Source organism: Xiphophorus couchianus, chromosome 20, assembly GCF_001444195.1.
Source record: "Xiphophorus couchianus chromosome 20, X_couchianus-1.0, whole genome shotgun sequence".
NCBI lineage: Eukaryota > Metazoa > Chordata > Actinopteri > Cyprinodontiformes > Poeciliidae > Xiphophorus > Xiphophorus couchianus.
In genome coordinates this window covers 7546819-7573622 of record NC_040247.1, presented here as the reverse complement: position 1 = coordinate 7573622, position 26804 = coordinate 7546819, and the positions used below count along the sequence as shown (strand labels likewise).

Sequence of the window (26804 nt, the reverse complement as noted above, 5' to 3'; positions counted from 1 at the left end):
CAGTTGGACAGTCACAGAGTAAGTCCAAAAAATACCTAAATCTAATGAAAGTAGAGTCATGATGGGAACAGAGGATGAGAAAGGAAGTGGAACGCCTAAACAAAGCTGTGCAATCGATTGGCAACCTGTTCTAAAAGTAGCAATTTGTCACAGTCAAAGAATTGCCAAAATTCACTGGTGATTACAAGAGTTTGTAGTGTTCCAATTTCAGTCATTACCCACCATGACTATTTTTTATTTATTTATTTCTCTTCAAAGATGTCAAGTTTTTAGATTTTATGTCAGAAACTTGCTTTTGTACGTGAGCAATAAGATATAATTTACCAGGTATTTTCTGCTGTGCCTTTTAATTGTGTGAGTATTTTCTTTACATCACCTTTAGGTTGTAATTTTGTATCACTGTTAAAGTGTATTGGTAAAATGCGCACTTAGTTGAATAGTGCTGTAGTCATCTGTCATACATGTTTTGAAAACATTTTTTCCAAAACATTCTTACAAAACCACACATAAATAACACTTCACATGGAGCCCTTCTAATTTTAAGACCTGTATTTTTTATGAAACATTTTTGTTGATTAGTCACACAAATCATAATCAAGTTTAGTCAAAACTGAATTCTGAAAAAGTGACTTAAAAATGTAATCTAATTTAATGTAATTTACCTTGCAGTTTATAAGTCCTTAATGACACTGCTTTCCATTCCAAGTGCTATCCTGTTGGCAAAGAGGGTTGTACTATATTAACAGCAATAGTGCCAACAACTGTGACTGCAGGTATTAATTAATAATATTCTTATTAATACTAATAAAAACAATTTATTTCTAATTTACTTTGTTTTACACTGACTACAAGGGAGGATGCCATCTGTCTCAAGCAGTTGTTGAGTGAGCAGTTTGGATAAAGACACAAACAGCCATAAAAATATTCATGCTGCCTATTATAAGAAAACAAATCTAAGTGTGGCAATCAAAAAAGTTGATGTCAGAAAAAGAGCTATGTTAAAATCAAATGGTGAGAACCAGATAAGGTCTCCCTAAAGCAGAAGCCTATTCTTTTATTACTAAAATTAGTTACAAATATAAAAGATATTAAAAAGATAAATAAACAAAAAAAAGGGGGATATATTTTGTCTTTGTAGAAACAGTGTCTTACTAGTATAAACATACTGGTTGCTAACGTTTCTGCCCTCATCCTGTTTTTAGAACATCAGAAATACAACAAAAAGTGTTGAAACTATTTCATAAATAGATTTTTGTCATCAGTTTGAAATATCCCATTCCATAAAAATTGTCCTTAAACTTGCTAGGTACTGTCTGCATATATCAAAGTAATAGGAGTATTCTGCTGCCCATGCAAGAGAGAGATAACTGCATTATTTGAAGGTACAATGAAATCAGCTGTCAACTCGAGATGAAATATGGCAGTGTAGATTATAACTGCTTTCTGCCTTTTCTACATGATTCTGATAAAAAAGGATGACACAATGAATGAGTTTTGTGAAATTATTGCCAAATGTCATAGGTGCTAATATTTTGAAAAGCTTCTTTTCCAACTGAGGTAATTAATGTGTTACTACCTTTGATCTTTCGAAGAGCTGGAAGCAGAATCACTTGGCATTCCTTTTAAATCCTAACATCTAAAGAGAAGAAAACACAAAAAGGTGCATTTGTTGATTCTAATTAGAGCTCACTTAAAATTCAAATTGTTAGCCAACCTGCGTTGGACTTGATCCATCTTGAAACTAAGTTGTTTTCTTTTCTTTTTCGGAGGCAGTAACATTTTTAATCATGTTCATTGTGAAGATGATCTTGATTAAAGACAAACTGGATAATTTTTTGAGTAGTTTCAATATTTGGTAAAAATCATTATTACTGTTTGTGGAATGAGTCGCATTAGGATTAGTTTTGCTACCATATCCCATTAATTTGTATTTCAGTGCTCTAAAAGGATAATTGACTGAAACACACACCCAGTTGTTTCCCTCAGGTGTGTGTAAGTGTGGTCATGAAATGAATGTGAGATCTTTGCAGAGCTCATAAGTAATAACTCTTTCAGAGATTTAATATTGCCTTAGGAGACTGAGTGACAGCCTGACACTTGACCAATGTTATGTCATGTTTCATGCATATTCATGAACCACTCTGTGCCCTGCATGCAAATGTTACTAGAGCAGGTGGTGGGTTTTTGGTAATCTGTAAAAAACCTACAAATTCATGAACATTGAAGCTTGATAATTTAAAAAAAAAGAATTTGTTTTGGATTGAAGAGAGTGAGGGTGTTTATTATTCATTATCAACAGAGATGCGAATGAATCCAGTTTTCCTACACTGAGCAGAGGCAAAAGGAGATCAGCCACCTTCACACCTCGGTCTAAGCTTTGCCAGAAAGTCAAACAGCAGATGTTCAGTCTTTGTCGGTCTGTGTGTGCTTGTGTTTGTGCATGAAAGACAGTGCACTTATCTGTTGAATTTAAATATTTGCTAAGTTCGCTTTGAAGATTTAAATTTAGGTTGTTATGGAGATTATCTTTACGTTCACCAGTATACTTTATATTCCTGCACTGGGATTCTAAGAATAGTACATTCATTGAGTCTGCCACTGAAATAACGTAGAACTTGATTTAATGAGTTATCCAACAGTTGGCCTGGCCTTTTAAACTTCTTTACCTACCTCCCTGGCTCCTCTTTCTCAACAGATCCAGTCACCCAGCTAACACGACATTTTTCCCTAAGTCTGTTGTACAGCTGGGCGGACCTGTTGATGTTCTGCCTTGGCGCCACAGCACACCTGATACAGGGTGCACAGTTGTTTTTCCGGGAGGCATGTTTGTTCTTTGACCTCTCCTGAAGTGAAAACAGTTCTCGTTTGTAAGGGGAAGAATTTGAGCCTTAGGAGGTGGTGTCATTGGACCGTGGCTCATTTCCCTTGTGGTGTCCTCACCCGAGAGAGACTCTGTCCATCATACTCATACTGCCGTAATCAAAGGCAGTGACGTAGGATACCAACTGTCACTGCTGGAGCAAATCCCAGAAATTGGCCATCATCTACAGGCCATATGCCTTGCAAGCTCTGTGACTGCATGACACCAGTATTTAAAAATACCTTTCTGTTAGTGTGTAGGAGGAGGAAAGATAGTGCTTCCTACCGCCACGGCAATTTTAGCTTGTGAAATCCCATTCATCTTTGGCAAGAGATGGAATAATAAGCTAAGTCACAGTAACCACATGATGTCTGTGATTGAATTGCCATATTGTTTTCTTTTTTTTTTGCTAATTTTTCACATAAATCCTTCAAGAACTGGAAGTAAATGTGTTGTAGTTTTTTATTCATATCTATTTTTCAATAGATATGAAAAAACAAATAGTTTTATATGTAAAATAGATATTTTCCCATAGCTATTGAAATGAATATATATTTTTCTCATATTTATTTTTAAGTGTTCCAAAAATTGTAGAGACTCATATGAACTATGAAAGAATATCTAAGACAAGTGTGATTGAAACCAATCAGTTTCAATGAACTCCACTAATCAAATATCCAGTTTAGATTATGCCAGGATCTTGTTGTTTTTGAGAAATAGCATTTAGTTTTTTTGTATTTTTTTTTTTATTTCATAAGTAAAAATTAACCAAATTTAAATGGAGGTTTATGCACATTATGTTTGAACCTACATGTGTTGATAAGAGAAAGAGACCTGTTCACTCAACGAATTGGGTTTCAACATACAACTTTAATGTTGAATGTTGAATTACCTTTCCACCTCAAAAAAAATGGTTAAGATAAACCACTAAAAGGCCAAATTATCATGATATCCGTACCCATGATGAGTGCATGTAAATTACTGACCAAAATTATAGATAAATTATCTGCAATTAGCAGGTTATTACCAGAATAATAGAAAATTTTTGTTGTGCAATTTTATTCATCAACCAGTGGTGCAGCTCTCATGTGCCATGCATACCATATGTGCCACTGCTGCAAATATTCCTTTTTTTCTTCACATTTACACTTTCAGAACACGTCTGACGAGATACTAAACAGTGTTGCAGCAGCTTGACTGCAGAACTCCACATGTAGGCTTCCAGGCGTTACTGGTTGGATGTCCTTAGTTTGGTTACTGGAACCAGAGTGCATGTGACGTAGGTATCTTTAGGGGGATTCTTAATCATTATAAATCATGCAGTACGTATTTATAGCTTCATGCCATATGGCATGCAATTTAGAGGCTGTAAAGTCAAATTCTATTTTATATATTAATGGAAATCATACAGCCAACCTCAAAAACCTTTTGCATAAGCAATAAATCCCCTCATAATCATTATTATAATACTAGAATCTGTTTGTTCCTTTTTTCTGCTGCACATTATTGTTTTAGGAGGTGGCAATGAAAGCCTTGCGCGGTCTGCTGTCCACACTAAGACAAGGGAATTAACTCTCTGAGTGCCTCTTATCTCGCTGCTTCCATACTCCACCCGTTGCACTCTCATTCTTTTCCAGTAATGAGTATCTACCCAATTTAGTTCCCTTTCTCTCCAAAGGGGAATAAATCCAGCAGAGTCCTTTGGATGAAAGAACCTGCAGGTCCCTGGCCTGTCGCTCTGTGACCTTAATTGACAGGAAATTGTATTTGTCGCTCTCCCTCGACGTCAAAACAGGTGTCCAGCAGGATTTGTTCTCCATGTTCAGTACAATAACCTCTGTCTTGTGTGTGTCCTTTCTTACTTTCAGCTGCTCCTAAGGGTCCTAAACTCTTCATGACCCCCACTAGGGCAAAGGTTGGGGATACAGTGCGCATCTCTGTACAAGGATTCCAGGTAGGTTTCCAGAGGTTTTACAGAAATGGATTTAGTGTAGGCAAGTATTTTGCACATTCACAGAAAAGTCTATTTAGATTTCAGATTTGGGAGTCAAAAAGCTGAGCATAGACATGGTTTTTCATTCTGATGTTTTTGTATGCTCATAAAATATTCACTTTTACAAAATTGGGTTTCAAATTTTAATTTTATCATTTCAGTATTCTTGATTATGAAGACAAACATTGTATTTATATCAAACTGTTTGCATCATCTCTGAAGCCAAACAGAAGTGCCTTAAATCTTTCTGAGCCCCTCAGACAGTGACACGTGTAATAAATGACAAGCAGTCTGAAAGACTTGGATGAAAAGAAGGGTTTCAGTTATTCTCTTCCGTTTTAACAGTCTAATGGGCTTGAAACACTGGAGGCAACGTTGCTCCCTCTCCATTCATTCTCCTTGGAACATGTGCAATTGGGGCGATGGTCACTCACCCTTCTCCAGCCAAGCGAATGCCAAAATGTACACATGCGTACAAGGGGTTAGATGCACAAAAGTGGAAAGGTGTTTAAATTTTGTCGCCATCGCTGATGTCATGTCTTGTGTATCGGGTTAACCAAGAATGGCGGAAAACAGTTGCTTTCACTGTCATTCATCGCTCACCAGATCCACCGGCCAGTGGATTCGCCATGAAGAGCAACACTTTCGAGCACCGTGTGTTCAGGAATGTTTGAGATTTCATAGCTACATGTACTGCTTGTTACATTTCCCACAGTTTCTGCCAGTGGGACAAAAAAAGGGCACTGAATAGTTGCAAGTGTGATGAGCTAGTTGCACACTGAGTGCCATTTTTTGCCACCCGTCACCCAGCTTGGTATTGCATAAAACACTGATGCAAAGTTGTCGTCATCTTTTTGAGTTTATTGTTGGTTTGGTTTGCATTGCCTGGACCAGTTGGTGAGGAGTTTGGGTCAGAATGGCAATATTGTTGAAATATGCTTAAAATGATGATATAAAAAATTATGTCAATTATATCACTTTCCACGAAGATTATGTTTACATACACTTCAATTGTACTTTATGTTACTGTTTTATTTTCAGATATGTTGCTGCTCTATAATGCTAATGTAGATACTGTTAGTGTAATGTGTACCACCATGGCTGTTCATATGGGCAGGAAGAAGAAGAAGAAAAAAAAGAAACGCCAATGAAATATATGGTGTGTGTTACTAATTCAAAATTGAAGTATTTGAAGCAGGATTTAATCAAATCAACATCGAATTGAACTGTTACCCAAATAATCAACATTTAATTGAATTGTGAGGATCTTAACAATACCCAGCTCTAATTCCCATTTTAAGTGAATTAAAAAAAGATGGTGATGTTGAAATTATGAACCTCATTTTTTTTTTTACCATAAACCAAATACTGATGTCATTAAATTACTTTATTCATTGTGTTTTGTGATTTGCCTTCTATAAAACCTTATGTAATAAACCTAATCTAAAGAGGAGAACAACCTTATATGAGTTAATATGACCTGTTTAATGTGTTTAAGGATCACAAACAAAACACCAATGCAAGTCTTCATGATATGTTTGTTACTACTGCATAATCCTAAATTGACTTTGTCTCTCTATCATAGCCTGCTAAATAGAGCTATGCCCCTGGTGAGTCTAGCCTGGGAATAGTGAAGATCTGTTTGACAGTAATGTCACACCAAAATCAGGCACCCAAACCCAGTCAGGTGAAGAAAATAGGACTAATCCTTAAATAGAATGACCCACAGCACAAATCTCCTTTGTGACTTTCCAGACACTGCTCAGTAATCACAAGTCAGATGTCATGTTTGATTTATATTCCTTTTTTTTATGAAAACAAATTAATATTCTATATTGTTGTTGGTTTAGAGCACTGAGCTATTGGCTGCACATGTTTATACATGTGTTTGTGTTTGCTCAGTGACCTTGGGATTCTTTTAAAGCATCTCTTTGAGTAGAGTTAAGATTGGTTATAACAAACAGGCTCGGCCATGAAACGAAGCCAGTCAGGACCTTCAGCAGCCTGGCATTAACGGATGCAGACTGATCAAGAAGAAAATTTCCCTTATCCTTCACTGGATGTGGGTTTTAGAATTTCACAAGTAGATAGAGCTACGTGCCAAGACTGATAAGTTTGGCTTCTGCCTTTCAGATAAGACAAAAGTCTTCCTTACCAGCTTCTTGGTGATGTACCTTGTAAGCTATTTTTCCTTCATTTTTGAAAATAAATAAAATAAAACGGTTAACTTCATACCTGAAATTCTGTCCCTGGAATAGGCCAGCAGGTTGTGACAATATTAACATTAACTCAAAATTCAAAAAAGGAAGAGTCAGAGCATTGCAAAGTAGATTGCATGGGTTTAGCGCATACGACCAGCTAATATTGAATGGGTGAATTAAGTTTCTTTGTAGACATGTGCAGAAGCTTATTTGAAATGTTATATACAATATATATTTGACTTTGTTATGATTTGAACTTTTGATGCACGCTAATGATGAACACACCAACACAGAATCCACAAATACCTTATGTAAATAAATGCTGGGCTGTTGCATTGTGACAGAAAGGTAAATATGCTGATTGTGGGTTTAAATATCTGCAGTAAGGCTCAAGTTAAAAAAACAAAAAAGCTGCTCTGGCTAACTTTGTAAAATGGTCAACTGTAGCACAAAGAGGATCTGCGAAAAGCTGTTGTAAAGTTAAGTGTTGATTATTAATGCATGTTGTTAACTTGCCATAGCATTAGGGGAAAATTGGAACCTGTATAATTCATGTGTGCTTTGCCTTTAATCCCTTGGATGAGACCCACAGTCTCTGTCTGAGCTGCCTTAAACTTTCCTTGTCTTCTTTCTTCTCTTTTCCTCTCTTTTCTGTCTCAATCCCCCTATGGGTGTTGATAGAATGAAGTATTTCCTGAGCCACTCTTCACCTGGACACGGGTGGGAGGCCGCCTACTGGATGGCAGTGCCGAGCGTGAGGGGAGAGAGCTGATTCTGGAGAGAGTGCCGGCAGAGCTCAACGGCTCTATGTATCGCTGCACTGCCCAGAATCCTTTGGGTTCTACAGACACACACACTCGTCTCATAGTTTTTGGTAAGTAAATTTATGTCTGCAACATTATTCAGCCGTAGTTTGAAGGATTTGCTGCACTAGCGCTTAAATGATAACTGTAATTCCATTCCATTTTTTTTTAGCTATTTAACATAATAAAGTATAAAAATGTCTTTGATTTACATCCACAAGAATGAGCCACAATTGTACAATTATACAGTTAAATTCAACATAAGTTTATAATTTTCCTATTTCATTTTTGCTTTATGTACAGTCATTTTGATAAATACTTAATTTGATATCCATGTGACCACATTAAAATATAAATCATTGATGCGACCAAGTGTGTGATTAATAAGAGATTGTCTTTTAAATTGGATCAAACATACAGAAATGTTCTAGGGAGCACTTAGTTAAAATAACCATTCTCCAAAGGATTTTCTCACTGTCACTAATGACATGCCTAGGATCTGCACTTTCTCCAATGCCAAAAAACAACCTTGGCATCAAATGCTTGTGACAAAATTCAAAGAACATTTATTGCTGATAGTGGTACAAAAACCCTTTCTTCAACGCCAAGGCTAAGTTTGTGTATTGATCTTAATTTAGATGTATTTGACATACCTGTGCTAACATGGGAGTTCTTTTTTCTTGGGTAATGTTTGCTCTGGATACTCTTAGAGAGCAGGCTTTGCTGTTTTGTGCCCTTTCCCACACAGAATTTCAATCAGATATGTTCTGCTATTGCTTGATGTCACGCCAGTGTTACTTTGACACATCGGTGTTATGTTGAAACATGACACACTTCTCCTTAAAAGTCACCCGATTAGTCATGATCACTTTGATTGCGGTTGATTTAAATTGCTGCACTGTGATATAAAAACCAGAGCTGTAAGTGTTAAGGAAGAGGACATTTTGCATTAGCCAGCAATTTTTTAAATATCTTTATAGCTATTTTGAATGTAAAGGACCTTCCATCTTCACTCTTGGCTTCATAGACAAAATATTTTAAAGTCCAACATCAGTTTAATAATAAAACTTTTCTCCTTGAGCTATTACTGTATGTAGCATTGATATCCTTCAACACTCCCACGGTATCAGCTGCTCTTGCATTTCTGATGCAACTGCAGTTCAATTACAGCTCTATCACTTTGAATAGAGCCATCCCAAGCTGTCGCATGATAGAGGGCTTTGAAAGCTCAAATGAATAAAGCTATCAAGGTTTACACATCAACTAGATAAATATTTATTTTATGGTTTCACAGTTGTTTTGTGAAACTGTGTAATAAAAATGTTTTTTTTTGTATGTTTATTATACGTATATATATATATATATATATATATATATATATATATATATATATATATATATATATATATATATATAATCTCATTAAATGTATGGATTCACAATTACGAATGTCAGGTGCTAATATTTGAGAATTTTGATGATGGTGACTTGCATATTGAAAAAAAAGACAAGAAATTTCTTCAGTTTTATGGGCAGTATCTCATAAGATGGATAAAAACAGATTTATTATAAAATAGCTGTCATTGCCATGTTGTCACACACAATTATGAGAAATAATGTTGACTGTTGATAGTCATCTCCATACGGAGAGTATGTCACAAAAACGTTATTGCTAAAGAAACAGGCTGCTCACAACCTGCTGTGTCCAAGCAGTAAATGGTGCATGAGCAACAGGGGTAGCAACAGCCTGGAGAGGATTACGAAGCAAGGCATGATCAAGAGGTTGGGTCAGATTGACAAGGTAGGAACTACTGGGTCTGTGCTTCAACGGCTACAACACATATCCAGAACAAAGGCCACCACTGTCGTAAATCTTAAGCCACTCCTAAACAATTTTGGAAGTGGCTGACTTGGACAAAAAAGAAAGAAAAAAAGAGTGGAATGTTGCTCTGTGGTCAAAAGTAATCTTTTCAGTTGAAAGTAAATATTGCATTTCATTTGGAAATCATCTCAAGAGGTTGAGAGGGACAGCTCCCAAGCTGCTGAACATTCAGTGTGGGCTCCCTAAAAACACCTCAGCAGAGTCACAGACTGATCTGTGACACAGCTATGCCACTCTGCAATGAAGTAATAATTAATTCAGATGTAGCCCTACAGTAGATAGAGATATTTCTCAACAAGTTATCATTTCAAAATTAAAATCAATTTTATTGGTTTCATTTAATATTAAAATTTTTTCAGGGCTTTCATTCAGTCTTACTCATAATCATTAAATCATGTAATACATTCTTGTCCTACGTTAAATCTACCTAATATATGAGTTTCGCTTTTTTAATTAAATTACTGAAATAAATTAACTTTTCAATGTTTCAATACTTATTGGATAACAGAGTGTATCAATTTTCATTCTTTTAGAGTATCTTTGTGAAACACTTATTTGAACAAAATTTGAAGTATCTTGCAAATTCGGAAATTACTGAGAAAGTCTAATAAGCACACACTTTAAAAGGTAAAGAGCCACTTTAAGAAGGCATTTTGCTAGGAAGAGCACTAAAGTCTATTTAACACCCTGATGCATCATCCAGTGTCATTGGCTACGTGCATAGTATGGCCCATCTGTCTGTCTGCTCCTTGTAGATTGCTTCCACTCACGCTTAGGGGAAGTAAATGGTGATTAAGTGACCTTGGCACAATCCCTGAGGTCTTAAAATGAGACATTCCTTTCTCCCCTGGGGTTGAAGAGATGTTTTGGGAATTTGTTTTCTTTGCCAGGTCTTCAAAATATGCAATCAAAAATAAAAAATATATATATTGACAGCTTGATTATTGGCTCCCTACCTGCAAGCTGAATTAACATATTAAGTCTTTCACCACTCTGAGTGGTAATGTGATCTTACATAACTGTAAAATGAGTCAGACAAATATAGTCTGGCAGCAGCAAACAAAAGATATAAACTGTACTTAGATGAAGAAGCCCACACAGATATATATACTTAAGCAAATTTGCTGGGTGTGGTAAGCACATGGGTGCACACTGAGAGTGGACACATTAATTTGTGTTTGTGTGACTCCAGTGAGACCAGAGTAGTTTCACGTTGTGCTTTACATGTACCTTCCATCTACTTATATGCAAAGTTAAACATCCAAAAATAGCTCACAGAAGGGAATTAAGGAGTGGTTACTAACACTCTGCAAACCCTGCTGCTGCCTCCTTTGCAATTACTTTATCCCTGTGAGAACATTGAGAATACATTGTCAGAGTGTTTTGTGCAGGTTAGACGTTGATGCAGTCTATTAAATGTAGAGGCTCCAAATCTCTTACCCATACCTGCTGGCCCTTAGCTGCTGTTCACTGCTCTTACTGCTTCTTAAAAAGTGTTCTGGTTGTTCTGTTGCAGTGCTTTGTGTTCCCAGGTCCATTAACTAGCTTCGTTCTTTCTTATCAGGGATGTGCCATTTAGTCTGCACTTTGATAACTTTGGAATTCAGCACCATTAGAGAAATGCAAGCTTTGTCAGAGAATTTTTTTTTCCTTCTTTCTTTCTTAGTTACATATTTTTTTCTAATAATTTCATTCTTCTTTTCACTAAAGTACTCATCATCTCTATAGCAACTGCAGCATTTCATTGTCTCGTTTTTTTTTTTCAACAGAAAATCCAAGCATGATGAAAAACACGCAGAATCCGAACAGTAAGTATTTCAGCTCTTAGGATAACAAACTTGAGTATGTGGTGTTAATGTATGGAATACAGCATAGCATAAGTACAATGTATGAAATGATTTTCCATGTGTAAAGTCTTTGTGAGCAGTTTAAGCTATGATGGTGTTCACAAGTGGCTAAAATACCACTTCAGTGACTAGCCATGCACATCACTGTTGAAAAAGTGCAAGATTATCGGTGTTTCATTTGTGCAGCGGGGGGCTCGTTTCTGGCTTCTGAGATTATCATATGTAAAGTGAAGGATTCTGAGGAGAAGCCACAGCGATGTGACAACAGCCTCTCCATCCCTCTAATTTTGCTGTCTTTCCCTCTCTGCCTCACACTGCAATCTTTCTGTCTTTCCTTTTCCACTCTAAAATGTGCTCACTTTTGTTCTCCCAGTTTCATTCTACAATATATTTTGCTGCTTTAACCATTTTTTTGGTTCATTCTCTATTGTCATCATCTCACTTTTTTTCTCTTATTCTTTATTCCTTCCATCAGTGTTTTTTTTCTGCTTCTCCTCTTAGCTCAAAGTCTCTGATTTGATGCAGATTTTCACTCACTCAGACCTTAAGAGGAGTGTAGATCATTCTTTAGTGTGGAAAAACATTCAGCTTTGGCAAAGTAACCAGAGTTTTGAGCCTTAACAGATGGGCCTCTGAAGCATGAAGTGGTTCACAACTCACCAAGACGGAAATTAGAGTGCGACCCTATAGAGATAGCAATCAGAGCTGTGATACAGTAGTAAGAAAAACTGAGTGAACTTTAACAAAAGACTCTTTAATGGCTCATCTAGATTAGTAAAGCTCATTTCCACCCACATCTTGGCTACACTGTAAAACCCACTCAAGGCTAGATTTTTGTCTTCAGTCAGAAAGCATGTAATCTACATTCATTTATTTGTGAAATAACTGTGCAGTCGACACTTGTTAGGCAGCTACAGATTCTGGGCTCCCTCAGCTGCTGTGAAAGCAGGATATCCAGGTAGACATGCAAATTTTCAAAAAGTGTTGCAAGGCTAATTAGAGACTGAAATGAGTTTTGAATGTTTTTTTCATCATGTCAAATGTGAAACGCTGAAATGAATCACAATGGGTCTATTTTACAAGTCAGCTCTGTGGCTAGCAGGTCACATTCAGTGACCTGCACACTCAGGTCACTCCTTTCACTGCAAGGAGCTGGCTCACACAATGGTAATCTTGCCCAAAAAGACAATCTAACCAAATTTGATCAGACTATTAAGCATGCCATGGATTGTGAGCCACTGCAGCCTGTATGAATATCAAAATTTTAATTCCTTTTTGAGGGGAACAGCAATTTGCCTGTAGGGTCAGTAACAAGGAAATTTGGCAAGTTTAAGTGAAGCAACCATATCAATGTAATATTGTTTTTTAAAAATACTGTTTGAAATACTGATTGATTTATGGAAATATGGTAAAATATGCAAAATTTTCATTCGGATGTAATTACACACTTATATCACATGTTAGTCTAGGACAAGAAGGACTTTGTTATCAATATACTGGAAACATATTAGCAAGCATATTTATAATTTTCAACCTAATTAAACAGCTACTATAAAACTTTGTAAAATCATGAGCAAATAGAAAACAAGGATGTGATTTTTGTTTTATAATAGAATTCTTGAAATTTGGTTTCACTACTTGATGTAGAGCGGCATACAACCACCTTATCTTCTGCTCATGAATCACTTATTCATGATAATTATGAGAAACCTATTAATACAAAGAAGGTTATGGACATGCATTTATGAATACACATGAAAATACAGTTACTAATTTATGTTAAATGTGTTTTTTTTGTTGAACAGAATGTGTTAAGTAGAATTCGTGACTTCTGGCAATTTACAAGCAACAAAGCATTAATATAATATTTAGCAATTTTTGTTTTGTTTTATTTCTTCTGTTTTTTATGTAATAAGCTGCTAATGGACTGAAAAATTAATTTTATGCCATAATTATTTCAGTATAAGCTCCAGTGCATGCATGTAATGCCCAACTTTGTCCCAGTCTGCAGCAGGAAAAGCATTCCAGTCAGACGGTAATCAGGACTGTCTTTGGGCTGATCTGCAGTAGTTTTTACTCAAAAAACAAAATTTTTTTGAGTAAAATATGAGGCTTTTTACTCAACCTCATTCTTCAGTTTCAGAAACATCCCCTTGTTTATTTTTTTGAGCTTCCCACACCAACTCTGTTGCTCCAAGTTAATCTTCATTTTGCTCTTTCTCTGCAAGCCATATCTGTGGCATGCAAATTTGAGAATGCAAATGCCATGGAAACCACAGGAACTGGTGTGTCAGAGCAAGGACAGAATTAGGTCAGAATGGGCATACACAGGTGTCTTGCATGCAAGTCAAATTGATGTATAACATGACGCCGAGAGGTTACAGTACACAAGCCTGAGCATTAAGGCTGAATATCCAAATTCTTGTCAGTTTGATGGGAAGAACCACCAGCAATGAGTTGGTGAAGGTTACATAAACCATTTACCAGCTATTTGTATTGCGGGACGTGTTTGTTAATCTTTGTCAGTATTTCTCCCTGTGATGCAGCTTATCACACTGCGCTATTTGGCAATGAACTGCACTCACCAGATGAGGGAAACTGAAGACCTTTTCTCTGTCAAATATTACTGTATCAGCTCTGTCTAGCTGGAGTGCCAAATGTGTAAGGTTGTCAGGCCCGAGACAGATGTGTAAATATAAAAAACCTAATTTTCTAACAAACTCTCAGGAGAGAAACGTTGCTTTTACTCAGTCAAAAAAAGAAGCCACATTGCAAGCAGGAGGCTGTCATCATGTGATCTGCATTTAGAGCAGTGGTATGCAAAATTCAAATTCATATCCCGTTTTGGAACACTTTAGGAATAGGAAACAGAGTGCTGGGGTTACCAGTGTACAGGTCCTTGCCACTGTTAGAAATAATAAGCTTCCTCTGGATTGTTTTTATTTAGCATAGAGAAAGGAAAATATTGCTTTTAGCATTTTAGGTCATGCACATAAAGCAATCGCTCAACATCTTCCTGCAGACATCCGTCCCACTGGTCTGAGAAAAATCAATTTGGCAGAAATGCTGAAAGATCTGAGCCAAACATATGAGGAAAAAGAAATGGCTGGGTGACTTCCCCCCATAACTGTAGTCTGGAAGGGCACCTCAGATGATGATCCCATGCTTGAATGAGCCCATTACCTAATGAGAGAGTGTACTCGTTACAGCGATCCAGTTGTTGTTGAATATTTCATGACTTGAATAAAAAAAAGAGTGCACTCTGATGCCGGAACTTTGATTATTATTATTATTATTTATTTATTTTTTGCTTCAATCATAATTACAAAGATAATCCAACTTTTTATGTCTAAACTTAAAAGAAAAAATATTTTAACACATTGCTCAGACACTAATCCGTATTCACTAACAGGTCTAACAGGCACCAGATCATATAAAGTGCAGCCACACCCTTAAGTCACCAGCTCTTCAGTGTGCATGTGAATGTTGTTTAGCCATAGGCTTTCACAATCTGAATAAACAGTTTATGTCAACAAAGACACACCTACAGTCAGCAACAATCTTTCTCCTGCAATAACTTTGATTTCAAAGCAGGATATCCTTTAGGGAACAAGAAAGGTCTTTACCAATCATACAAATTTAAATCAACAAAACAAAATAAAATCTGTGTAAAAAATATCATCCATCCCACATAGCAAGATATGACATGAAGTAAATTGCAAAAACATTTAGTTTGACATTTAGTCTGCTACAACTATTATATGAAGCAATATTGACACTTCAGAAGACATTTTCTATATAAGGGTGCTTTGCACTCAAAAGTGGTTGTATTGCTGTCTCTTACAGAGAATGGCAATCATAAATTTTGGAAATGGATGCAATCAAAATTATTCATCAGTTTTATTCTCCAGATGTACTCCTAGCAAGGTACATAAAATAAAAATAAATCATAGCAGTTTGGTAACTGGTGTCTCTGTTTTATGGAGCAGAATTGTGTCAAAAACAGTCCTTATACACAAGTAAAATCTAATTTCTCTGTATTATGGATATCAATATATTATATAACGTCATTCTATGCAATTTGATCTTTGGTCTACAGTAAAGAATAAGTAACCCACACTAATGCAATTTGACCTCATTTAGATTTTATTGGGTAATTTTCATGCTAGACTGTTATTATTATTATTATTATTGTTATCATTATTACTTATTTGTTTCATTTTTTAATATAAACAAACTTTATGTGTTTCAGTATAATCAGTCACTAATGAAGAGTGTTTTTCGTAGACATTTTAAATCTTAAATCCCATACCATTAGAAGACTGTTGCCAAATGAACCATCTGTTTTGTCTGAGATTGCAATTTTAAGAGACGTTAACCAGAAATGTTTACATCCCTGAGAAAAAAAGATATGTTTACAGTTGTATCGTCCTTTTACGTTTTCACAAAAGACCATTGTTAAAATACAGCGTTACTGTTCTCAAGATACATGGATGGAGACTGATGGCTGTATCGATTTGCCTGATAAGATAATCATTATTGTGCCTGAGTCAGTTTTAAACATTTTGGACATATGAAAAAAGGCGCCTCCACCATCATAACTTTAGATTTATCACTGATGTTGCTTGGCTGAGAAAACAGGGGTAAAACTTACAATAGTGTCTTGTAAAAGTGTTGACATTTAATATTCCCCAATATATCACTCGATTCCATAGATATAAACATTTTCAGTATGAGATTGTTTTTTTTTCATAACCTAACTTAAGAAAAAAACTGGACCTTATGGTCCTCAGTGTGTCACAGGCTCTCTTTTCCCAGGCAGGGAAGTCTCTCTCTCACTAATACTTCTAGGGTTTTCTGTAAACTTTGGCTTCTACAGTAGGTTTCAGACTTTTCTGATGAGAATCACAATGATGTTTAAGGATTTTACATTTTTGACAATTTTATGCAAGACCCACATTTAAAATTACGTTGCAGGTAGGGGGATTTTAGCACCCTGAAAAGCTAAAGCTGTTCAGCAGTATCAGGATATGATATGCTGTCATTTTAACATGAAAAGTATAGACATCACTTTTAAAATGGCTTGAATTTGCTGCTCTTTGCTGCTGCTGCATACTCCACGTCAGTCGATTAATGGACATGCACTTAATAAAGTGCTGAGCTACTCTGGCTTCTGATAATTATTAAGAGGAAGGTGGCAGATCATAATATTATAGACAAAAAAAATAATAATTCAAGAACTGCTTTTCAGAGTTTAGCTAAATAGTCAAGGGGAAAATTATGGAAACTCCTACAAAAAAAACTATAGAGTTCTAGGATGTCTGAAATTGCATTATCTTACCAGCTTCCATAAGAAACTTTACAAAGCCTTTAACTTTTGTTCTATGGTTGAGAAGCACATTTCATATCAATGGTCATGGGACACAGAATTCACTCCTAATCTGTAATTTGGCTGGAAATTCTGATGGTGCTTTATCCACACAAAAATAATCTTGTTGCATTTGAATGTATTGAACATAAACTGTTATAAATCAAGAGGAAATCAATGTCTGATTTATGTTTTTTATTTTTTGCCTTTTTTGCAGATGAAGCCACTCGCACAGAAAAGTGTGGACTGACGTGGGTTGCACTTGTTCTCACAGTTACAGTGGGACTGACGTGAAACGGCTTCTTCAAGATGTTCTCCCTCACAGATATAGACACACATTTTGGCCATACAAAACACAACATCTGAATATGCACACAGAAAAACATACATACAGTACAAAGACCTTCCACAATCCTGCAAGCCTACTCCAGTCATCAACAGACCCTCTGGTCATCTGTCACACAAGAAACAGTGCCACCACGTGATGGTACTTTGTTTTATAACAAAATTATATTCAAGATAATATAAAAAGAACGATGTGATGAACTTCACAGTTACCACCTCCTATATATTCCCTCCTATTACTTTTTTTGTTCCTTGTCCCAAGTCTGCCTGTTGATAAAAATAAAAAAAAATCAGATGATTTAAAACAGAAGAAAAAAAGCATTTGGATTTTATTTTCATGAGTCACAATATTATTGGTGTTTTGTGAAATGTGGACAAATGGAACTGGCTTTGACTGCACCATCCTATCAACCACTCCCATCTGTTACATGTCCTGGAATGGACAAGATTAGCAACAAGCTGAAATATGATGGGAGAACAGACCTCCAGATGCTCCGATCGAACTTTCATTTATATATATATATATATATATACTTTTTCTTTCTGATGGCTTGGAATGTACATGAAGATTTAAATGCATTGAGAAAACTGGAGAAATCTCTTTTTTGAGTGTATTTTGTGTACTACAGTGTAAATACTGAAAAATAATTAAAGAAGTTATATGGGTCACGGTGAGGAATGGGTGCTGAGATTGTTGGAGTTTATGCTTCTCCACCTTTGTTTGTACTTCATTCAACTTTCAGATATAATTCTTGATTGAGAGGAAGGAATGAACATTATTTTTGTTTGTCACTTAGGCTTTTTATAAGAATTTGGCTGTTCTTCAAAGGACAGAGAAAAAAAAACAAACAAAAAAAAACATTTGTCTGCTGTTTTGGGGTTGTGGTGCATGTGACTTTTGAAGATTCTTTCTCCTTTTCATGTGTTGCAAGCGACAGCACCGCAGCTCTTTGTCACTAGCCTGTAACCCAGCTATTTACTTGTGACCTACATTGTGTAAAATGCGTAACTCTTCCCCAGACATTACCAGTACAAGTAGGATCATTTTAGCCGCCATTCCAGGGAGGAGCTCACAAGAGGCAGCTTGTGTAAACAGGGTTGTTGCATTTGTTTCATTTCACCTGTATTAAAATGGAGAGATGATAAAACTCACAAGCCTTGGCTTTACTTACAATTAAGCAAGAGTTTGACATTTTTCTCATACACATGTTGCATTCTATACTTGAAAGGTTGCAGAAATTGCTGATGTCCTGTTGTTAATAATCCTACAAAATTAGACCATGTAAATGCATTGTTTTAATTTTTGCTTTTATGGGGAAAAAAATCTATGAAAATAATTTTCCATATTTTTAGAACTGATCTTATGTTTTGCTATATGAAATTCTCATATGTTTTCTTTATGCTTTGCAGTTCATAATTGACTAAATGAATTGCTTAGTGAGACAGGTCTTTGTCATATTTTTAAAGTTCCATACTGCTGATTTCTGGAGTTTATGCCTATGTAGCACAGGTAATTGGGGGTATTATATGAAATTGATGTTTTTTAGCTCATCATACAAACTACTTTTCAGTCCAACTCTCTTAAGGACAGTAGCAAGTGGCGTAGTGAAGGAGAATTGTTGTGAAGACTTACTGAAGGTGGAGTGTCAGAAAGATCAGGGGCTTCAGACACAGAGGCCAAATATCAAGACGTCAAATTTCTTTGAAGTTATTTTTCATATAAACATCTTTTCTTTTTTTTTTTTAAATAAATACTGCAGGTAATTTTGTTTCATGCAATAAAATGTGAAAAATACAAAATGCTGCCCCTTTAGAGCTTTGATTAGTTTTCTTGTTTATTAGTAACGAGTTCACAGTGGATCCATCCACTGTAAACTATTATTGGTTTCTAATTATGTTCAGTATACAATTTTCTGCATTTTTCTTTGCATTTATGACTCACTCAATTTCTAAATGTATTAGAATATGCAAATTATCTTGATCTTACTTGGTCATGTTGAATCATTTTAAAAGTGCATTCTTTTAAAATGATTAATGTGGTTAATCACAATTTTTTATTATGGTTGAAATTTCTCAGTTATATCTAGAGTAGATACATCTAAACTGAGCAGACATTTTTAAATATATGACTGTATTATCTTTTCTGCCAAATAGAAAGAAGGATGCTCTATTCTAGCCACTGTTTACTGGTGTAGTCAGGGACAGATGGAAACTGTGTAAACTTTTAGCTACAGGGTTTTGTCATTATTTGTTTTTCTCAAACTGGTTTGTCAGTAAAGCCATGACAAAACAATACTCAGTTTAACCACTAACTAGGCCAGGGTATTGCTTCCAAGTTATACTGACCTGCGTAAAAACTGCAGGAAAAGTCTGGAAGCACCAATTAAAATGCATCTTGTGCTTTCTTTCCTCATGTTGTCAGAAACTGATCAACCATAACAGATGGTGAAAATAAGAAGTGCAAGCGTCTCAACACAAAAAGCCTATAGATTTCAATCACATTCTTGTTTTTCTACTGGGAGCAATAGTGAGGATAAGAAGCTGCCTTCATGGCCTATTTGTGAATTATTCAGAAGTCAACCATGCTTGCAGAATCCAGTTTCTTTTTTTGTCATCAGGCTTGCCTATCAGATGTCCACAGCACCCTTGCAGCTGACAGGACACCTGACACCCTCTGAAAGAGTCCCGCGTAACGTATCTTTATAATGCTTCACAAAGGGCTGGTGAAATAAAAAACAGTTTTGTTCCTGATTGTAGGCTTGCTCTAGTATGTTATCAGCAACAATAATGACAGCCTCACAGTGGTGAGTGGCATGTTTCACGTATGACAGAAATACATGTTTGCATCCAGTGGAAATAAATGGCACTGTCAGTTTTCACAATGGAAAATCTTCTGATTGTGTTTCTCATGGCCACCTGACAGCTCTGTTTTTGTATTGCCATTTATCTTTTTTGTGGCCTACCTTTCTTTCTTTGGACTTATTTCCAGAAATAGTAAGTTAGGAGACTTTGCAGGCACAAGGAAGAACCTTTGCTCTTTGTCAGAGCTATGCAAACAGATGTATCCTGGTTATTAACCATTTGCTAGATGCCACCGATCATACCTCTCCACCCCTTATTCAAACTAGACTTTGCTACTACAGCTCAAAACAAAGTAGGAAGTTAGAGAAATGTTACCCATGATAATGTATTTGATAAATTTTTCAGCAAATTGTAAGCCAGTCCACTCCTTGACATGTTTGATTTGCTGCAGCATGGACACAAAAAACGTTTTTTTAAAGGTATCATTGATCTGAACATGTAGATGGCATTTAAATAGTTTTAAGAAAAACAAGAGTGAGTCAGCAAACCAAATATTGTCCCATTGGTATTTGGATACTCTGTGGATAGTAAAAGAAACTGCATCTGACTTGCTACAGGTGGTGTATGAAATGCCCCGCCTCTCCAGAGCAAGGGATGCAAATAGGTACTCTAAAGCTATCATTTTACACTTGATCCTTTGGGCAAAGAGGCGTAGTCATTGGATCACAGCAGCTCTTTTACAATGGAAACCAGACAGCTTCATGCAGCTGAGGCTTTTAGACAATAGCTGAAAGGTTTATTCAACCAACGTTTGCTGTCTTATTTTTTTCAGCTATGCCAATTGCAGACCTTCTCGGAGTCCAGTTCGACATGCAGCTGCTGGTGAAACTTAGTTTCTCTGCTGCTGCAGTGCTGCTGGTTTCTTGGGCCTACAGATTCTACAGATCTAGAGACGTGAGGAAAATTAAACCTTGTGGCAAAGAAAACAGAGAGACAGAAAATTCTGCCAGCCACGACTACAAGAGGACACAGCAGCATCTTTGTTTTCAAGACAAGGACGATGATGCCAAGCAAGACTTAGCTACTAATGACTTGGAATCCAACAGCACCAAGGGAATACTTAATAAATCTCATCTACACCAAGTTGAAAAGAGTAAGAATGTATTTAGTAGTTTAAATAATGATCAAAATAAATACATAGGGAAGGAGATGCTTCGTCAGGACCAACCAACTGTTTGCCCAAGTAATATTTCAATTGGATCTACTTTGAAGATACATGATTATGGAATGGCAGCTATTACTGGACGTCGCTCTCCTTGTCGTTTGAAGAAGCTAGATGGTGGAGTGGGTGTGAGCAGAGAGTTAAGACAGGACTTGGAGCACCAGGGGGTCTACTCCAGCTTCCTCTCTAAGGCGGAGATCAAAGTAGAAGATGCCAAGGTAGTACTGGAAGGATCAGGAGACAAGATTGTGAGTGGAAAAATATATGACTATTATGTTGAATCTTCCTCTCACTCAATAACAGATTCAAAAACTTTGCCTGCACAGTATGAGCTGAACACTGTCTCAAAGAAGAACTATGGAACAGAGGACACCAGCTTCATTGATTCTTCTGTAAGTCCTATCGTTATGCGTGATTTGGTTCTTCCACAAAGTGCTGTTGTGGAAGACTCCTTGCAAGGACGCCTGAGGCACCCTGAAAGGCCTTCACTCCTACGCAAAGAGAGCTATATGTCTACAGCAGAACAGTCTGAATCTTCCATCCACTTTCGGATTTCAACACAATCAAGCCCAGTGACTCACCATGGGGCCTCAGCAGATAATGAGACCATCTATCTTCAAAAATCTACAGATAAAGTACATAATATGAAGGAGGCAACTGATGTAGAGACTGTAGGAAGTGGTTCATTCTCAGGTCTTCCAGCAGAAATATTCCTCAGCACAGATCTGGAAATTTTGAAAAGTAAACTTAATCTTGGAAACTGTTTAGAGATACTTCATCTTGCCAAGAAAAAGGGGCAAAAATCTGTTCAGCAAGCAGCCCTGGAGGTCATGTCAGACAACTACCTACAGGTGCTTCGGGACCCCAACCTTTATGGACGGCTAATGGCTGATGAGCGGGAACGAATTCGGAAGCAGAGAATGAGAGCGAGAAGGTTTGTCATAGTTGCAGATATGGACCCTCAAGATTGCTTCAGAAATACAGCAGCACAGAGAGCAAAATCAGAACAGAGGAGCACATCCAGTGCAGTGTACTTTTATGATGACTACAAAGATGTCTGGCATTCTCTTTGCCTGATCCCACAGGAGGTCATTTCTAAGGCCTGTGCTATGTGCACAATGGATAACTACTTATTTGTGGCAGTAGGTTGTCAAGGCAGTGACAGAGAAATGACGCCCTCAAAGAGAGTGTTTTGCTACAATCCTTTGACATCCATTTGGAAAGAGATCTGTCCTATGAATGAAGCCAGGCCCCGCTGTAAACTGGCAGCACTGGATGGCTACATCTATGCCATCGGAGGGGAGTGTCTCTCCTCTGTGGAGCGCTATGACCCCCGACAGGACAGATGGACATTTGTGGCTCCACTGCCTAATGATACCTTTGCTGTTGCACATCATGTGACTGTGTGCAGTGGAGAGCTCTTTGTTTCTGGGGGTACTCTTAGATATATTTTACTTCGCTACAACCCCAAAACCAACACCTGGAGGCCAAGTCTCATAGTAGGCAGCAAAGATAGATCTATAGATATGGTTGCTGTGGGAAGATTTCTCTACAGATTTGACATAAACCCATTACTGGGAGTCAGTGTGTTCCGCTACCATACGGTGGCACGGCTTTGGTATGAGTGCAGCACCAAGCGAATTCTGCACTGCCCGGCCTTCCAGTGTGTCGCAATGGATGGCACAGTTTACTGTCTCAGCCGACACTTCATCATGAGATTTGACGCCGATGAGATCTCTCCTGCTTTTGCAGATGAGGAGTTGAGTGTCCTCTCTGAAGCAAAGGGCTTACTCTTCCCCTTTATCCTTTCACTACCTGATAAGAATCCTTGACAGACAAGTGTGTAAAAAGGACTACGCTTTTTTTGCTGATAAGATTTGGTAGTTACTGAGTACTTGTACAAGAGTTATTACATTAGGGTAATAACTGACTGGGGGATTTTATTGTCTTACAAAAAATATCACCACAAGCTGGTAAGCCATTTACTTGAAATGTTATTACTATACCCTCTTCATAAAACCACAGCACATCAGTTTAATAAATAACTTTATTTTGTTTTTTGGACTAGATATTAAACAAAGATGTGTTGTTTGTTATGTTCTATCCTTGGCAGTAGATATAAAAGATTAGACTTTTAATGATAGTCAAATTACTATTTGCTTAGATTTACGCAGGAATTGCTGCCATGTTAATTGTTTGCTGCTTTGATTTGCCACTTCTTTCTCCCATTCTGGTAGTTTAATGCCCTCCCAGATGCCTAACTTCATTCCAGTAAAAGGTAATTCATATAAACAATCTAGAGTAAATTAGTTATTCAAATTTGAAGACTCAGAGTTTGTGCAATAAACTGATAATTTACCTCTGTGCTCATCTGTGTGAGTCATGAGTATAACTTATGCAGTGGTCTGGATACAATGCTATTATCTGAAGCTGCTCTTTAAGGAAATGACAGATTGTAAATGGCTATGCCATACGAATGGATGGTTTGCTTCCAAAACATTTGTCACATTTTAATCTCTGCAGCATTTACATTTTTGCAGGTATTTAACACTTTAATAATTCTTCTTTCATGACAAAAAATGCTTTATCAACTCATTAAGTGGAATCATTTTCTTGTAACAGTCAGACATATTTACCTTGTAACCTATTTTTATAAACATCAAATAAAAACAAACAAACGTATCTCTCACTGTTCATGAACCCAGATATTGACTGTCAACAAGAAACCTCTTAATTTTTGTTTTTCTTGAAACAGGTGACAGAAAGATAAGTATAATCTAAACAATGTATTGTAAACATTAACATGTACTGACATTTATTTTGCAATGAAGTTTCTCACAATACAAACTGAAGCCATACACCTGAAAGATATAGAGTGATATGCCGCTACAGCGCCATCATGTGGTTCAGAAAGCTAACAATAGTGGCCTTTAATGAATGCAGTTGAAGACTTACCATAACACAAGGACATAAGGCTCATGGGACACTTAGGGAATGGTGCAGCAGTATGACTAACCAGATTACACAGGAAGAAACAAACCTGATCAGGAAGGCAGCAGGAAGTGAAAGCACGTCTCCTTAGAGGCTTCTGATTTGCCTCATTACCTAAATTAGATCTATTTTGAACAGTTATTTCATATTTGTCTTTTTTCATAACTTCCGTAGATCTAGTATGATTTAGATATCAGAGATATCATTTATTTACTCAGTTGTCCTTTTTTCTTCCTACATTGTGAACACTTGTGCACTTAATTGATAAAGATCTTCACAGAAATTTTTTTTTTTATTGTTTTAAATTCCTAAGCTGTCTTTTCAGTTAAGAATGTTGCAATTTTAATAATGAAAATATTTCCTAAAACTCCAAACCACTTCAAACATAAAAACAATGGAAAAAAATCTTCAACCATAATGTTCTGCCAGTTTTGTCATCACATCTCGAGTAAAACAATAACCTGAAACCTGTAAATATGGATTCTCGCTCAGATTTAGATCATTGTTGTTATTGACAACATATTCATTGTCAATAACAGACACCAAGTGCATAAAGTGGGTGATTTTGGTATACTGACCTGTAAGTGGTAACTGATGGAAGTTGTGATTTCTGCTTTTCTAGTTGATTGAAAACATTGTAAAAATAATAGAAAGAAAACTGTCATGTTACAGCAGTCAGTGATTACACACCTGACTGAATTGGAGCAATAAAATACATCTGGGACACTCTGGTTTTAAATGTCAATGAACAGAGTTTAATTTATTTTGTCAATGCCATAAAAGAGATGGATACCGATGTCGGTACTTCACAGCATGCTTCACATGTATAATCTCTACACCACAGCCTTATTTGCATATTAAATTGTTGTCTTGCCAGGAATTGGCTTGTTCAGCCTCCCAGGCTGAAAGGTGGTGCTGGGATTCTAGGGTTGTAGTGTTGGCAAAGAACTATCGGTTTTATGTGCATATAACTGTTCAGAATCTGTTGCCAAATAAAGTGAGGGCAATAAGGACTGGTGGTCAAACACAATCCTTTACGGCAGTCCATGGATAACAATATAAACAAGCGTTGCACACAGCCTCATGCGATTAAGTTATGCAGGGCATGGTCTATTCTTTTTCAATGCTCTTCAAAAGGCTTACCATGTGACACAAGCAAATTGCTCTAACTAGCCTCTAAGTGCCTTTTAGGACTGATGATTTTACAAATTTTTCATTACTGCTGAGTCTTAACAGAAACTTGCATTCACAAGGAGTTTTATCACAGGCCTTTATCTTGGCCATCAATATTATGCAAAAGTCTACAATTTATAGAAGAAAACCCTGACTCACACAGTTGTGACAGGCATTCAATTGATGTTAATACCCTGAATGAGTAGTTAAGGGCTGACCTCAGCTCTCAGCAGGGCAGATCTTCTCTCAAAGACGTCTGGCTTAAAGTCCCAGTGGGGCCTGTAGTCTACACGGCTGGTGCTGTTAGCTATCTTTGGCTCCCGAGTGAACTATGTCAGAAGGAATAAACAGACAGAGACACAAAGAGGAATGAGGGAAGGGGGATATACAGAGGCTTGAGCAATGAGCCTAGCTCCAAAATCAGCAAAGCTCACATTTCACTATCGACCCACTCTGTTGCACAGTATTCTTTAAGTCATTTTGCCTCCTAAATTCTGAACCAAGAGTCGATAACTGAACCTCTAATCGATACAATCAGTCTTCAGTTTGAGTCAGTCCTATTAAGATGCTGAGCTGATGTTAGATTAACCAAGCCTTAATAACTTTGCAATGTATCTTAATATTAGCTGAGGTTCAAAAACAAAAAATGCTACTGCAACCAGGCCAAAGCAATTAAAATTCAGGATTAAACAATAATCTGTATTTTCTGATAAAAGAGGATATGATAGATAGACATACAATGTTGAATTACTACAGTGAATGAAAGTATTTAGGTCAATAATAGCATCACCTTAGCTGAAGTCTTCCTTCAGTCCAATTGCCTGTCAGCACTATTTTTACGTCTCTGTTCTATTATCCAGCCGATTTGGGTCCATTTATCCGTTTCAATATCCTTTTGTTCCATACTTTACCCACTGTCAAATCTGCAGCATTTTCTGAGCAAGGCTGGCAAATCAAAAAGACAGCATGTAGTCACCTGATCCCTTAGTGGAGGAAACAAACTAGAGCTTGGTTGCCATGGACACAGCAAACACTAAAAATAAGGTAAGCTGGGTTTACTGTTTGCAAATGGGATACATCTTACGTATTAAGATTAAAGACACATACTTTTGAGTTGAGTTAAGTCATTTATCTTTCAGTAGTATTTTTTCCAGTTGTGATGGACATTCTTCAGGGCAATGTTTTGTGATGGGAAATATTGGATTACAGCTTGTGTCATAGAATTTGGAACACGATAGAAAAAATAATAAACTATAGGTAATATTTACACACGAAAAGAAAAGATGTGATTGGCCTGATTAAAAACATTAACATTTA

The 26804-nt window shown here is 36.7% G+C and overlaps 2 protein-coding genes across 2 annotated transcripts in view; both read left to right on the top strand.

The window, feature by feature from the left end:
- Positions 1-17489, top strand: part of igsf21a (immunoglobin superfamily, member 21a) — a 169574-nt gene extending 152085 nt beyond the window's left edge. The window contains exons 7-10 of the mRNA XM_028002597.1: positions 4729-4814; positions 7736-7928; positions 11509-11547; positions 17172-17489. Coding sequence (XP_027858398.1) covers positions 4729-4814; positions 7736-7928; positions 11509-11547; positions 17172-17248 — 395 coding nt within the window. The 3' untranslated portion in view covers positions 17249-17489. The remainder of the gene's footprint in view (positions 1-4728; positions 4815-7735; positions 7929-11508; positions 11548-17171) is intronic.
- Positions 17490-17839: 350 nt separating this feature from the next.
- klhdc7a (kelch domain containing 7A) lies at positions 17840-24017 on the top strand. Its single transcript, XM_028002596.1, has one exon. The coding sequence runs from the start codon at positions 20936-20938 to the stop codon at positions 23153-23155; it is 2220 nt and encodes a 739-aa protein (XP_027858397.1). The 5' UTR covers positions 17840-20935; the 3' UTR covers positions 23156-24017.
- Positions 24018-26804: the final 2787 nt, after the last annotated feature.